Source organism: Vipera ursinii (assembly GCF_947247035.1).
Source record: "Vipera ursinii genome assembly, chromosome: 1".
Lineage (NCBI taxonomy): Eukaryota > Metazoa > Chordata > Lepidosauria > Squamata > Viperidae > Vipera > Vipera ursinii.
In genome coordinates, this window is record NC_139512.1 from 122,217,684 (window position 1) to 122,230,799 (window position 13,116).

Genomic DNA, 13,116 nt, shown 5'->3' on the forward strand with positions numbered 1-13,116 from the left:
GGAGTTGGGAACCCCTGATTTAGCAAACAGTTGAACAGTGGCAAATGGAGCCTCCAGATAGTTTTCAATTTGATTTTGTAAAGCAAATACGTGACTAGTGCATGTGATCTCAAGGCCAGCTTTGTTTATAGCTAGGACACCCTCGTTCTCCTGCCTACAACTTTTTTGCTTATGGCTAAAGAACTGTCTTCTGAATTGATATCCATGAACAGAAAGTGTATTCTTATTTTTTGCAATGCTCTTATTTGCTACATGCTTGCTGTTGCCATGCTTGTAGCAGTTTGCTATGCACAATTGTATATTTCTCCCCTCCTCATCCCCGATGACTGTACACCAGTTTCTGCAAACTTTGTGCTAGATTTGGCCTCAGCTGGATGCTCAGCCTGTGCTTCAGATAGTGATGAAAACAGGATGTGTAGTCTCAGCACTGCTTTCTTACGATGGGAATATTTTCAGCTTTTTCCATCAAACTTCCTGTGCTCACTGTTTAGTTTTCAGTTTTATGGGCATTATTCAGCACTCTTATATAATTGTTGGTTGCTGTGTGTTTGTGATTGGCTTATGCGTGCATTGCTAGTACTTCCATTATTTGATACTACAAAATACTATACTTAAAGGTGTTCTTATAGTGTATCAGATTTGATGTATTTTAGAAGTTGATCCCTCTCCCCTGGACATTCTGGATACTGTGGTCTTGAAAGACATAAAACATGAGTTTTAGCAGCTACATTGGATAAGACTTCCCAAGAACTTTTGAAGGAAAAATTGAATAGTGAAACTGGGATAAAATTCAGTTAAGTCTACATGCCTAATATATCAATAGAAACTTTCTTCTCATGCTTGTTGCTCTTGATACTCTTTGGTTGTGTTAATGTGACATGTGTAAGCAGTCAGTTGAAGGGCTGTCAACTCACTTTTCCAGTAGGCCAAACTTTGCTTGTTTTAACCTTGGTTTGTTTGTCTGTTGGTTGAGTTAGCATGCTTGCAAACTCAGCCTATTTATTTAGCTTATGGTTCAGTGTCTTGTGCATGTCTAGGAAATGGATGGATTCACCAAACAAGGTTGTGTGTGAAACGTATCCTTCATTGCCAGAACTTGAAAATGAGTTTTTACTGTAACCATGGGTTTTTACAGTTGTTATAGAGTTTTTACAGGAAAACCATAGTGGCACAGTGGTTAGAATGCAGTATTGCAGGCTAATTCTGCTGACTGCCAGCGGTTTGATCCTGGCTGGCTCAAGATTCACTTAATCTTCCATCCTTCTGAGGTTGGTAAAATGAGGATCCAGATCGTTGAGGGCAATATGCTGGCGCTGTAAACCACTTAGAGAGGGCTGTAAAGCACTATGAGGTGATATACAAGTGCCATTGCTATTGCTTCTTTAACTAATCTGTTCTTATTCTTTCGGAGTTGCTAGATATTGAGGTCATTGCTTCTGTTTTCTTGCTATTACTGCACAATTTGTATTATTCCGATGAGGTGGCATTATAGCAGTAATTTGAACCTTTTGTATTTTCCATTTGCATATTAAGGCACAGTTTAAGTTTCTCATGAAATAAATATACGGTATATGTGTGTTCTTACTCCTTTGTTAAACACATTAGCTCCTGGGATGAATATGAGACAGTGGAAAAAACGGTATGTTGTTCTTCTAAGAGAGTAACATTAAATCAGGGAATATCATGGGAGTTGCAGAAGGGAGAAGTTTGTCAGTACCTCCATGTCTCTCTAGGGATATAGGGAAATAGTAGTTATTCAAGTTAACAGACTTTCCTGCCCCAAATTCCCTAGGTCAGTGATGGTGAACATTTTAGAGACCGAGTGCCCAAACTGCAAGCTAAAACCCACTTATGTATCACTGGGTGCGTGGCCCATTGGGTGGGCATGGCCCATTGGGTGGGCGTGGCTGCAGTGTTCATGGCAGACTGGGTGGGCGTGACCAGGGTAGGTGTGGCCACCTCGATGTTGCTCGTGGGGAAGGACACCTGTGGGAGCCAGGCAGGTTTGGGGGAGATCCAGAGGGTCTCTGGCAGGTGGGACAATGGGCAGGAGGCTCGTCCTGTGGGGTGAGGTGAGGCGAGGCAGGGGCCAGGACAGGGGAGAGGCAGGGGCCAGGACAGCTGCTGCTTGACACCATCGGCCCCTGAACACAGCAAGCACATGAGTGCCAACTGTGTCCATCAGCAGCCACAGCCTGCCGGCCCCTCGGTTTCGGCATGATGTGGCTGTTTGCTGCTGGTCGCGGCCATCTGCCGCCTTGTGCGTCGCACCCAATGCCGCTGCCATGAGGCCACGGAAAAACCTGGGCAGAGGTAAGGAACTGGTATACCACTTTCTTACTGCTGCCTGGCTTGTTCTGCGGCCTCATGGCAGCGGCATTGGGCAGGAGGCGGCAAATGGGTGTTTTCTGCGCAATGTGGCTGTTTGCTGCTGCTGGCCACAGCCATTTGCCACCTTGCGTGTCACACCCATCCCCATCGCAAATCTTTCCAGAAACTCACCGCAAAGGAGTCCTGGCACAAAGGAGGCCAGCACAACTCCCAGGAGCCAGAGGGGTGCCTCATGGCAGTGGCACTGGGGAGGAGGCAGCAAACGGCCAGTTTCGGCATGATGCGGCTGTTTGCCGCCTCACGTATTGAGCCCAATGCTGCTACAATGCAGCTCGGCCGAAAGTGGCCATGGAACAAGGGGGGCAGGTTTCCCTCTCACCTGCCCATTCAGCTACAGCTTTGGTGGCTCTGTAGGCAGAGCTGCGAAGTTGTCTTCTCTGTCAGAGAAGAGAACTTCGCAGCTCTGCCTACAGAGCCACCAAAGCAGCAGGTGGAATGCCAGAGCCTTGGGGAGGGCGGATGCTGAGGTGGGTGGTCGGGCCATTGGCAATAGCAACACGTCTGAGTGGAAAGTGGCCTTGGAACAAGTGGGGCAGGTAAGGAAAGAAATCCTCACTCCCCCCAGAAATTGCCTTTCTTTCCTTACTTGACTTCTAGTCCCATGCTGTTTCTCCTTCGCAATCTGCCGACGACGCCACGTGCAAGAAAACAAAGGAAGGGGTTTTTTTTGTGGAAAAAAGGTCTATCAATTCCAACTTCGCGATCTTTCACGAGAAGTGGTGCCTAGTCTAGGTGTTCCAATTCAGCCAAAGTACAGTTGATAATTCCAGCAGGGTAGTGTATCACTGGGACTGCCCATGTATTATTATTATTATTATTATTATTATTATTATTATTATTATTATTATTATTATTATTATTATTATTATTATCATACCCATCAGTTCACATCAGGATTAAAAAAGGCAGATATTCTCCTGCCAATAAGAATGGAAAAAAGAAAACAGATGTAGCTGCCCAATCAGACTCTCCGTTACATATTCTGCACTGTCCGTTGCATTTTATACTACAGTCCTCAACTCATAACCACAAATGAGTCCAACATTTCTGTTGCTAAGTGAAATGTTTATTAAGTGAATCTGGCCCCGTGTTACGACCTTTCTTGCCACAATTATTAAGCAAATCACTGCAGTTGTTGAGTTAGTGGCACGGTTGTTAAATGAATCCGCTTTCCCCATTGACTTGGCTTGTCAGAAGTTCGCCAAAGGGGATCACATGACCCTGGGATACTTCAACCGTCACAAATATGAACCCGTTGCCAAGCGTCTGAATTTTGATCACAGGCCATGGGGATGCTGCAACGCTCATAAGTGTGAAAAACGGTCCTAAGTCACTTTTTTCAGTGCCGTTCTAACTTTGAATGGTCACTAAACAAACTGTTGTAAGTCAATAACTACCTGTACTGGCTTTCTAATTTTAAAATGGCCGTGTGATGATGCCCCAATTTGTTCATCTCTGTGATTGAGGAGTAGCAGAGGTGCACAGGTTTTCTCTAGAATTTTTCCCAGAAGACTCCTAAATAGCAAAACCTACTGCGAAATCCAGCCAGCACAGTTATTATTGAAGAGGGCAGCGCCATCTATTGGTTAATTTGATCCAGACACATTTATGGAATAATACATGTCTTGGTCTTTATAGCATTCTTAATAAATTTTCCTTCCCTTTGGAAATCATTGTTCAGTTATCGCCTCCTTGTAAGGCATTCACAGTTGTTTACTTTTGCCGACTTACCTGAGCTGGGCCTCAGCTCATCTCTCATATTGTTTGACTAGACCAGGGGTCAGCAACCTGAAACAGTGAAAGAGCCACTCGGAACCGGTTCCCTCACAAAAGGAAAAACTGGGAGCCGCAAAAACTGTGTGCGCATGTGCGTACATGCGCACATGCGCAGAACAGGGTTTGACTGAAGAGTGGAGCCAAGGCGAGATATGCACCTACCCTGCATATTTGAATTGATTGGTTGAAATTTTTAAGTCCCACTTTTTTTTTTGGACTGCTCATGGCAGAGGACTGGGAGCCGCAGGAGATGGCTGAAAGAGCCACATGTGGCTCCGGAGCCGCGGGTTGCAGACCTGTGGACTAGACCAAGTGGCATCTGTTCCCATTCAAATGTCTCCACGTTATGGGGAGTTATTCCTGGAAGCGTGCAAGGAATTTAACCTCCTAAAATTTCAGAACAGATCAATGCCACCACTCCACTCCGAGAGATGAAGCGCCGGAAAAGACGCCTAGAGAGCTGTTGGAGGTCCAGCAGATCCGAATCTGACCAAACACAGCTAAGAACTTATCTTAAGTCTTACCTAGTGGCGATGGAAGCGGCAAAGCATGTTGACTTTTCCGTTCTCATTGCGTCCGCAGATAACCGCCCAGCCGCCCTGTTTAGAGTGACCCGCTCACTGCTTAATCAGCGACTGAGGGATGACCCCCGTGCAGGGTAGGGCTGAGGAATTTGTACAGTATCTGCAGGACAAAATCGCTCAGATCCAGACTGGTTTGGACTCCGGCTGGGTGGAATCTGGCGGATGATGTCCACATCATCCAAGGAAACAGGGTCAAACTCACCCTAAATGATATAACCATCTCTTCTGATGGGAGGAGGTATTGCCCCCCTCAGAAAGGGCCTGCAACTTGGGTGTCCTCCTGGATTCACGGCTTAACTTGGAGGATCATCTAACTGCTGTGACCAGGGGGGCCTTCGCACAGGTTCCCCTGGTGTGCCAGTTGCATACTGTTTTGGACTGAGATGCCCTATGCACGGTCACCCACGCCCTTGTCACTTCTCGCCTGGATTACTGCAATGCTCTCTACATGGGGCTGCCCTTGAAGTGCACCCTGAGGCTTCAGCTGGTGCGGAATGTGGCCGCGCAGGTGCTTATGGGAGTTTCTCGATACTCCCATGTTACACCACTCCTACGTGAGCTACATTGGCTTCCAGTTGCCCTCTGGGTGCGATTCAAGTCGCTGGTAATTACCTTTAAAGCCCTACATGGCTTAGGCCCGGGGTACTTGCGAGACCACCTGCTGCCATGGTCAACCTCCCATCGCCCGGTTCACTCCCACAGAGTCGGCCTCCTTAGGGTTCTGTCGGCTAAGCAATGCCGACTGTCGACCCCCAGAGGGAGAGCATTCTCTGTGGGCGCACCGACCCTCTGGAATGAGTTGCCTCCGGAGCTGCAGACGGCCCCTGACCTTCAGTCCTTCCGCCGTGACCTGAAGACATGGCTGTTCCAACAATCGAGCCTGGACTGACTATAGTTTTAAATTAGATTTTATTGGGTTAATTGTTATGTATTTATTACATTTATGATTTAATTCTTTTTTAAATTTTGTATTTTATGTTTTTTAACTTTTTATTGTTGTGAGCCGCCCTGAGTCCTTAGGGAGAAGGGCGGCATATAAATTTAATAAATTCTAATTCTAATTCCAGACTTTCCTCATCTGATGCCCTCCAGACATGTTAGAATTAAAGCTTCCAAAATTCTTAATCAGGTGATGGATGTTAACGAGGCACCTGGGAGCTGGGATCTCAATATATCTGGAAGATGCCAAATTGGGGGGGAAAATTGTCCTGCACCAACACATGGAGTTTATTATGGATCCGCTTTCAATGTTTTGAAAGTTCTGATGTATTTTATGACCAACACATTTAGAGATACATTGTATGGGGAAGCATATTTACAAATAGAAATTTGAGTACACACTTCTGCGTGATGTTTTAAAAATCAGATTAATGCCACCCCCCAAAAGGTTGATTGTTCCATGTTATTAAAATCTCTTCCCTTCAGAAAGTGCTGCTCAAATGGCATTAGTGAAGATACAAGGACTGTAATCTTTCTTCTTCCAGGTATGATTACTGAGGATACTGATTTATTACTTCCTTTCTCCCTTTCTTTGTGTCTGCAGGGAAACAGAGGTCGAACAGGGGTTGTTATTGCTGCTTACATGCACTATAGCAATATTTCAGCCAGGTAAGAAAACTCCATATGAGAAAGGCAGGGCTAGATGAATCAAAAGTTGGAATTAAGATTGGGTTAACCCTAACCCTAAATATCAACAACCTAAGATATGCAGATGATACCACTCTAATGGCAGAAAGTGAAGAGGAACTAAAGAGCCTCTTGTTGTGAGTGAAGAAGGAGAGTGTAAAAGCTGGGTTGAAACTTAAGATTAAGAAAATCAAGAACATGGCATCCGGCCCTCTCAATTCCTGGCAAATAGATGGGGAAGAAATGGAGGTAGTGACAGATTTTATTTTCCTGGGCTCCAAGATCACTGCAGATGGGGACTACAGCCAAGAAATTAAAAGACGCTTGCTCCTGGGGAGGAAAGCCATGGCAAATCTAGACGGCACACTAAAAAGCAGAGACATCACCCTGTCAACAAAAGTGCGTATAGTCAAGGCTATGGTCTTCCCAGTTGCAATGTATGGCAGTGAAAAATAGACCATAAGAAAGGCTGAGCGCCAAAGAATTGAAGCCTTTGAACCGGTAGCTAATTTTTTGTTGCTCAGGCCCAGAATGGACTTCCGGAAGAGGCATCCACACAGAGAACCAGTTGTTCACCTATTTGAATCCCACCACTGTAAGGATTCATTAATGATTGAGGGATGTCATGTTGTATTTGTACAATTAAGTAACCCATCCCCACCACAGACTAGAAGTTAGACCTTCAAACAGGGGGCAAGTTAATATACTTGCTAAAAAAGACAGAGGCAGTGGCTCATGGTCTAGATGCAAATGTAAAAACAGAATACTTTTCTCAAATCTGGTACCTTCCTGATGCGTGGGAATTAATTAACCCAACTGGAGGGCACTGAGTTGAGAAAGACTGGTACGGAGATGATTAAACTTAAATGGCTGTTCTTAAACTAGCCCAATGCAGTTTTAAATTTAAATCAGCAATTTTTATTTTACTGCTGCAATTTTAGTATTTGTGATTGAAAACAAACAATGGTGGATGAGTGGGCCAAAGTACTACAGAGAGAACTCCCAAGGAAACTGTCATTCTGGAAATAAACTTGTACTGACACTTCTTTTTATTCCACAGTGCAGATCAGGCTCTGGACCGGTTTGCCATGAAGAGGTTCTATGAGGACAAGGTGATCCCAGCTGGGCAGCCATCTCAGAAGAGGTTAGTCTTCCTTCCCTTCCTCCCCTTCTTGGGGGAAAAAACCCCTTATGGTGCTTTCAGCACATACATGTAGAGATGACCATCAGAGGACTCCTTGAATCTCTCCATTCACATTAAAATCACACTTTTTGTCTGTGTACAAAGAGTAAGCCTCGGTATTTTTTATTCATTGCTTGTTCAGAACCAAAATTTAACAAATCACACAGCTGTTGAAATTAGGGGTAAAGTACGCTTCAATCCCAATCATAATCCAGTTCAGAACTATAGCTCCCAAGATCTATGAATTTCTGCTCGGTTCTGGGCTTCTTCTGCAGTTAGATATGACCCATCTGTTCCTAGAATAAATGTATTTAACTAATCTAGAATCAACTGTTTTTGCTGGGAGAACTTTAATAGTTTGTAGATGCTTTAGTTGCAAATGTAGATAATGATGCTCAGAAGACATCCAATGCTGCAAATGCCTACTGAATTTTCTTCAGCTTCTAATGCATTTCCAGTCAATTTCACTTGGTGGTGCTGATCCGACAAAAATCTGTGCGTAGCATTTTTTGTGACCAACAGATATCCAAACTCGTAGCCTCTAAAGCTTCTTTGCACATGTTTCATTTTGAAAGACATAATGACATTTTGAATATCAGTATCTGACCTTTGAGTAGTATGATGAAGAATCTTTTTTATGGTATTTTTTATTTATTACACTATGTGTAATTGTTGAAAATAAGAACACCACTTTTGCTTTTCTTTCTCATGTTTGCTCTCAAGCCAACAAGATACAACTTGAAATAATAAAGAAATCCTGATATTTTAATAAAAGAAGCATCCTCCCCAATCCTTAAATTATTTGAGAAGGCTATGTCTGTCTGTCTGTCTGTCTGTCTGTCTGTCTGTCTGTCTGTCTGTCTGTCTGTCTGTCTGTCTGTCTATCTATCTATCTATCTATCTATCTATCTATCTATCTATCTATCTATCTATCTATCTAAAAAACTCCCACGCAGAAGTTTTAGACTTGATGGCATCAATGGCCCCTTCAACTCTAGTGACTCACTGAATATAAATATTCCAAGAGACTCCAGTTAAATGCCCTGATACTATTTTGGTTTCTACTCTAGATATGTTCATTACTTCAGCGGTCTGCTGTCTGGCACCATCAAAATGAACAACAAGCCCCTCTTCTTGCATCATGTCATCATGCATGGGATACCCAACTTTGAATCTAAAGGAGGTAACTGACCTTTCCATCACACATTATACATAACATTCAATTATAGGTCTCCACTGAGCGGAAAGATACCATACGGGTCCTTTCAACTTTTTTTCCTTTACTGACTACCTGAGTGATTCCAAAGGAACAAGGTTATAAGCAGGGCTTTTCTTGTCATAGAATGCTCAGAACGGAGTTCCAGCACCTTTTTTGGATGGAACCTTGTAGGATAGGCAAGGCGGGTTGTATGACATGTGTGAGTTCCGGCACCTTTTTCTTTTACAAAAAAAGCACTGGTTATAAGCATGCTAAAGTGACAGAATGAACTACACCATTTTCAAGGGTCAATGGGAGAAAGCTATTCTTGAATGATCTCCTATGCTACATTTTCTATAGAAATAGAAAGCTAGATAGGGAATGAGATTGTTCCCATTGATGTTCTAGGGTTGTGTTTAAAGGGATTTCATTTTTTTTTCTGGGAGCAGCACTCCACATTTGTAGCTGAAAATGGTGAAGCCTCTTCTACTATTTCTACATTCTGGTTCCCCTTCCTATTCCACAGACTGCCTTCAGTCTTAGTTGCTATAAAGATGGCTTAGCTGTGTAAGTAAATCCAAAATAAATCCAAAACGGGATGAGCAAATAGATGTAAAATCTGTTTTATTGTTTGTGTTAAAAGACACGGTGATTACAATTTACTCAGCCCAAATGCAGCTCTTATATTCCTAATCTGGATGTTTGAGAAGAGCAAAGAATAGAGCTACCTTGGGTAACATCTCCACATAATGCAGTTATAGAGTGATTCATATCCTAACGATAAGCTTTCAGTAATCTAAAAGGTACATGGTTAGATTCATCAAGATATCTGTCTCTCCATAACTTGATCTTGCTGGTCTGGATGTTGGGCATATAATTCTCAAGCCAAAAGCTATCTTAGTTTATTTAATTTTCTGTTTCCTGAGCTTTGGCACTTAACAGAGTGCTAGATCAGACCTGAACAGAGAGAGCATTAGACCAGTGATAGTCAGCCTCAGCAACTTGAAGATGTGTGAACTTCAACTCCCAGAATTCACCCAGCCAATTTGTGTCTAAACACTGTAGTTAAACCGTGCCTCGAAATAAAGTATAAACCTGCTGTTCGACCACACTTTACTGTTTCCTACAACTGCTACCACTGACACAAAATTGGTGTTGTTTGCCACAGGGAGGGTATTGTCACTGGAAGCTTCTCCTCCAGTGAGACTGTTTGCCTTGGCCCCTTCATGTTCCCTTCTCTGTAACTAATCTGTAACAAAGGTCTCTTTTTCTCTGTCTGTTTTATGTTTTCCTAGGCTGCCGGCCCTTCCTCAAGATATATCAGGCAATGCAACCGGTCTACACATCAGGAATCTAGTAAATGGAGTTGACATTATTATTTTGATTTCCAGCACTCAAATTTCTTCTTGATCCTGATGCAAAGCAGAGTAGAAATTTCCATGAGCTTTGCGGTAGAGGTGGTATCCTGCAGACCTAGTTCCATGTGTTATTCTGAGTTTTGCTCTAGTGTCTATGGCTGGCACAGAGACTCATGCTGTTCCTGGGGGCTGGAATTTTTTTAAATTTGTTGTTATTATTATTACAACTACAACCAAGGATATAAAGGGCCTCAGGAGACTTAGCAGCTCTTTATCAGCCTTTCCCACTCTTCTCTTCACAGCTTTCAGCTTAATTTTATTTATGCAATTTTGCTTACACTTATATATTGCCTTTCCCCTAAAGAGTTACAGATAGTTACACAGAATTAGCCTTCATTTTATCATTTAAATTTTGAGATAGGTTGGGTTGGAAATGCATTATTGGCTCACAGTTATCCAGGGAGAAATAACTTCACTGATTAAAGTTTATTTTCCTCTTCTATCTACTTCAATTTAAAACAACCATTTATTAATCAGTTTGATGTATACATGCAATCAATCAATCTCCATCAAACCTTTATTGAAGAAAAATGTGAATAGGGAATCATCTTTATTGCTTTCCTTTCCATTCAAATCAGCAAATGTACCATTAAATCATAATGCCATCAATCACAGTGTACTTTGGCTGATATTGACCAACTAAAATTGAATTTATTCAATTAATTTGCTCAGTGAAGCTCTGGTACAATGAAAGAGGCAAGATACTGAATGAAATGAAGATTATGACAAACTTTTCTCCACGTGCATATAAAAAAATTCTTGCTTTTGAGGTACTCATGTGCATAACAGAAATCTTTAAAGTGGAAATGCTGACCAGTTCCAGATATACCAGCTGTTCACAGTATATTCTGGAGCATGAAGAGTAGATACAACAAAATTTGATAAGGTCATTTCTGGAAAGTCATATGTTTGTGGAACATTACCCCATTGCCACAGGTAACTACTGGATCCATTTCTAATGCTGACCACAGCAGATCTAAGCAGTGTTTCGGGATCAGTAAAAATGATTTAGCAAATGTAGTACAACAAAAATAGAAACACTAAAATAGCAGAGTGGCTCCTTCTTTTAAGAAAAAAAATTCTCAAGACGTTCAAGGAGTTATGTATAGCAGTTATTTCTCCCATATGTTCTCCCAAACAGCCCCGTGAGGTAAATTGGGCTGAGGGAGAGTGATGGACCGATAAATTGAAACCTGGGTTCTGACATTTTATGACATGACCTTGATTGTTGCCTGGACATGGCAGATGCAAGGAATCTTAGCCATTGAGTTGCTTTGATTGTCTTCCACATTTTGCTTCTTTCTACTTCTTTATAGCAATGTGCAGGGAGATAGCCAGACGAGCATCTGTATCACCATAGAACCAGGACTTCTCTTAAAAGGAGATATTTTGGTAAGAGTCAAAACATGTACACTTTCATTTTTATCACTGTGGGTCTTTAGATCATAAAAGTTGGCACCCCATTTAAAGACTCCAGAATTGGAGGCTTAAGAGTGTCATAACCTACAGTCTGCATTTCATTTACTTAAGAAGACTTCACTGTCTTTGTGGGGAAATGCAGAAAAATGATTTTTTTGCAGCTCAAGTATAGAATTCCTGGAAGTGGCTAAAATGATTCCTATTCTCAGATAGACTCCCAGGTGATGGCATGTTTCATTTTGTTTCCTTTATGCCTTCTTTCACTGGCAGCTGAAATGCTATCACAAGGAATTCCGGAGCCCGACTCGGGATGTCATCTTTCGTGTGCAGTTCCATACATGTGCCATTCATGATTTGGCTATTGTCTTCAATAAAGAGGACCTGGATGATGCCTTTAAAGGTAAAGACAATTTTGTTCAAGAAAAGAGAGTGAGTGGGTGAAACATAGTAATAAAATGCATGACGCTTTTTATGGGGACCATTGTAATCAAGTTGTGGCTTTTCTAGGATAGTTCACTCTATGGCACCAGGGTGTGCTTGGGAGGAAAAAATCAGTTGTTGTTGTTGTTGTTAGCTGCGAAGTCGTGTCCGACCCATCGCGACCCTATGGACAACATTCCTCCAGGCCTTCCTGTCCTCTACCATCTTCTGGAGTCCATTTAAGCTCACGCCTACTGCTTCAGTGACTCCATCCAGCCACCTCATTCTCTGTCGTCCCCTTCTTCTATTGCCCTCAATCTTTCCCAGCATTAGGCTCTTCTCCAGTGAGTCCTTCCTTCTCATTAGGTGGCCAAAGTATTTGAGTTTTAGCTTCAGGATCTGGCCTTCTAAAGAGCAGTCAGGATTGATCTCCTCTAGGACTGACCGGTTTGATCGCCTTGCAGTCCAAGGGACTCGCAGGAGTCTTCTCCAGCACCATAGTTCAAAGGCCTCAATTCTTTGGCGCTCAGCCTTTCTTATGGTCCAACTTTCACTGCCATACATTGCAACTGGGAAGACCATAGCCTTGACTATACGCACTTTTGTTGACAGGGTGATGTCTCTGCTTTTTAGTGTGCTGTCTAGATTTGCCATGGCTTTCCTTCCGAGGAGCAAGCGTCTTTTAATTTCTTGGCTACAGTCCCCATCTGCAGTGATCTTGGAGCCCAGGAAAATAAAATCTGTCACTACCTCCATTTCTTCCCCATCTATTTGCCAGGAACTGAGAGGGCCAGATGCCATGATCTTGGTTTTCTTAATGTTAAGTTTCAACCCAAGTTTTGCACTCTCCTGCTTCACCCGCAACAAGAGGCTCTTTAGTTCTTCTTCACTTTCTGCCATTAGAGTGGTATCATCTGCGTATCTTAGGTTGTTGATATTTCTTCCGGCAATCTTAATTCCAACTTTTGAATCATCTAGCCCTGCCTTTCTCATGATGTGCTCTGCATATAAGTTAAATAGGCAGGGCGAAAGTATACAGCCTTGCCGGACACCTTTCCCAATTTTGAACCAATCAGTGGTTCCATGTCCAGTTCTCACTGT

The 13,116-nt window shown here is 42.8% G+C and overlaps 1 protein-coding gene across 13 annotated transcripts in view; it reads left to right on the forward strand.

Moving 5' to 3' along the window:
• The window catches only part of TNS1 (tensin 1), a 402,998-nt gene that overhangs the window by 288,505 nt on the left and 101,377 nt on the right, over positions 1–13,116 (forward strand). For all 13 annotated transcript variants that reach the window (XM_083349831.1, XM_083349836.1, XM_083349838.1 and 10 more), the window contains 6 exons: positions 6,295–6,359; positions 7,438–7,521; positions 8,631–8,743; positions 10,054–10,114; positions 11,493–11,568; positions 11,866–11,995. In XM_083349831.1, the coding sequence (XP_083205957.1) occupies positions 6,295–6,359; positions 7,438–7,521; positions 8,631–8,743; positions 10,054–10,114; positions 11,493–11,568; positions 11,866–11,995 (529 nt within the window). The remainder of the gene's footprint in view (positions 1–6,294; positions 6,360–7,437; positions 7,522–8,630; positions 8,744–10,053; positions 10,115–11,492; positions 11,569–11,865; positions 11,996–13,116) is intronic.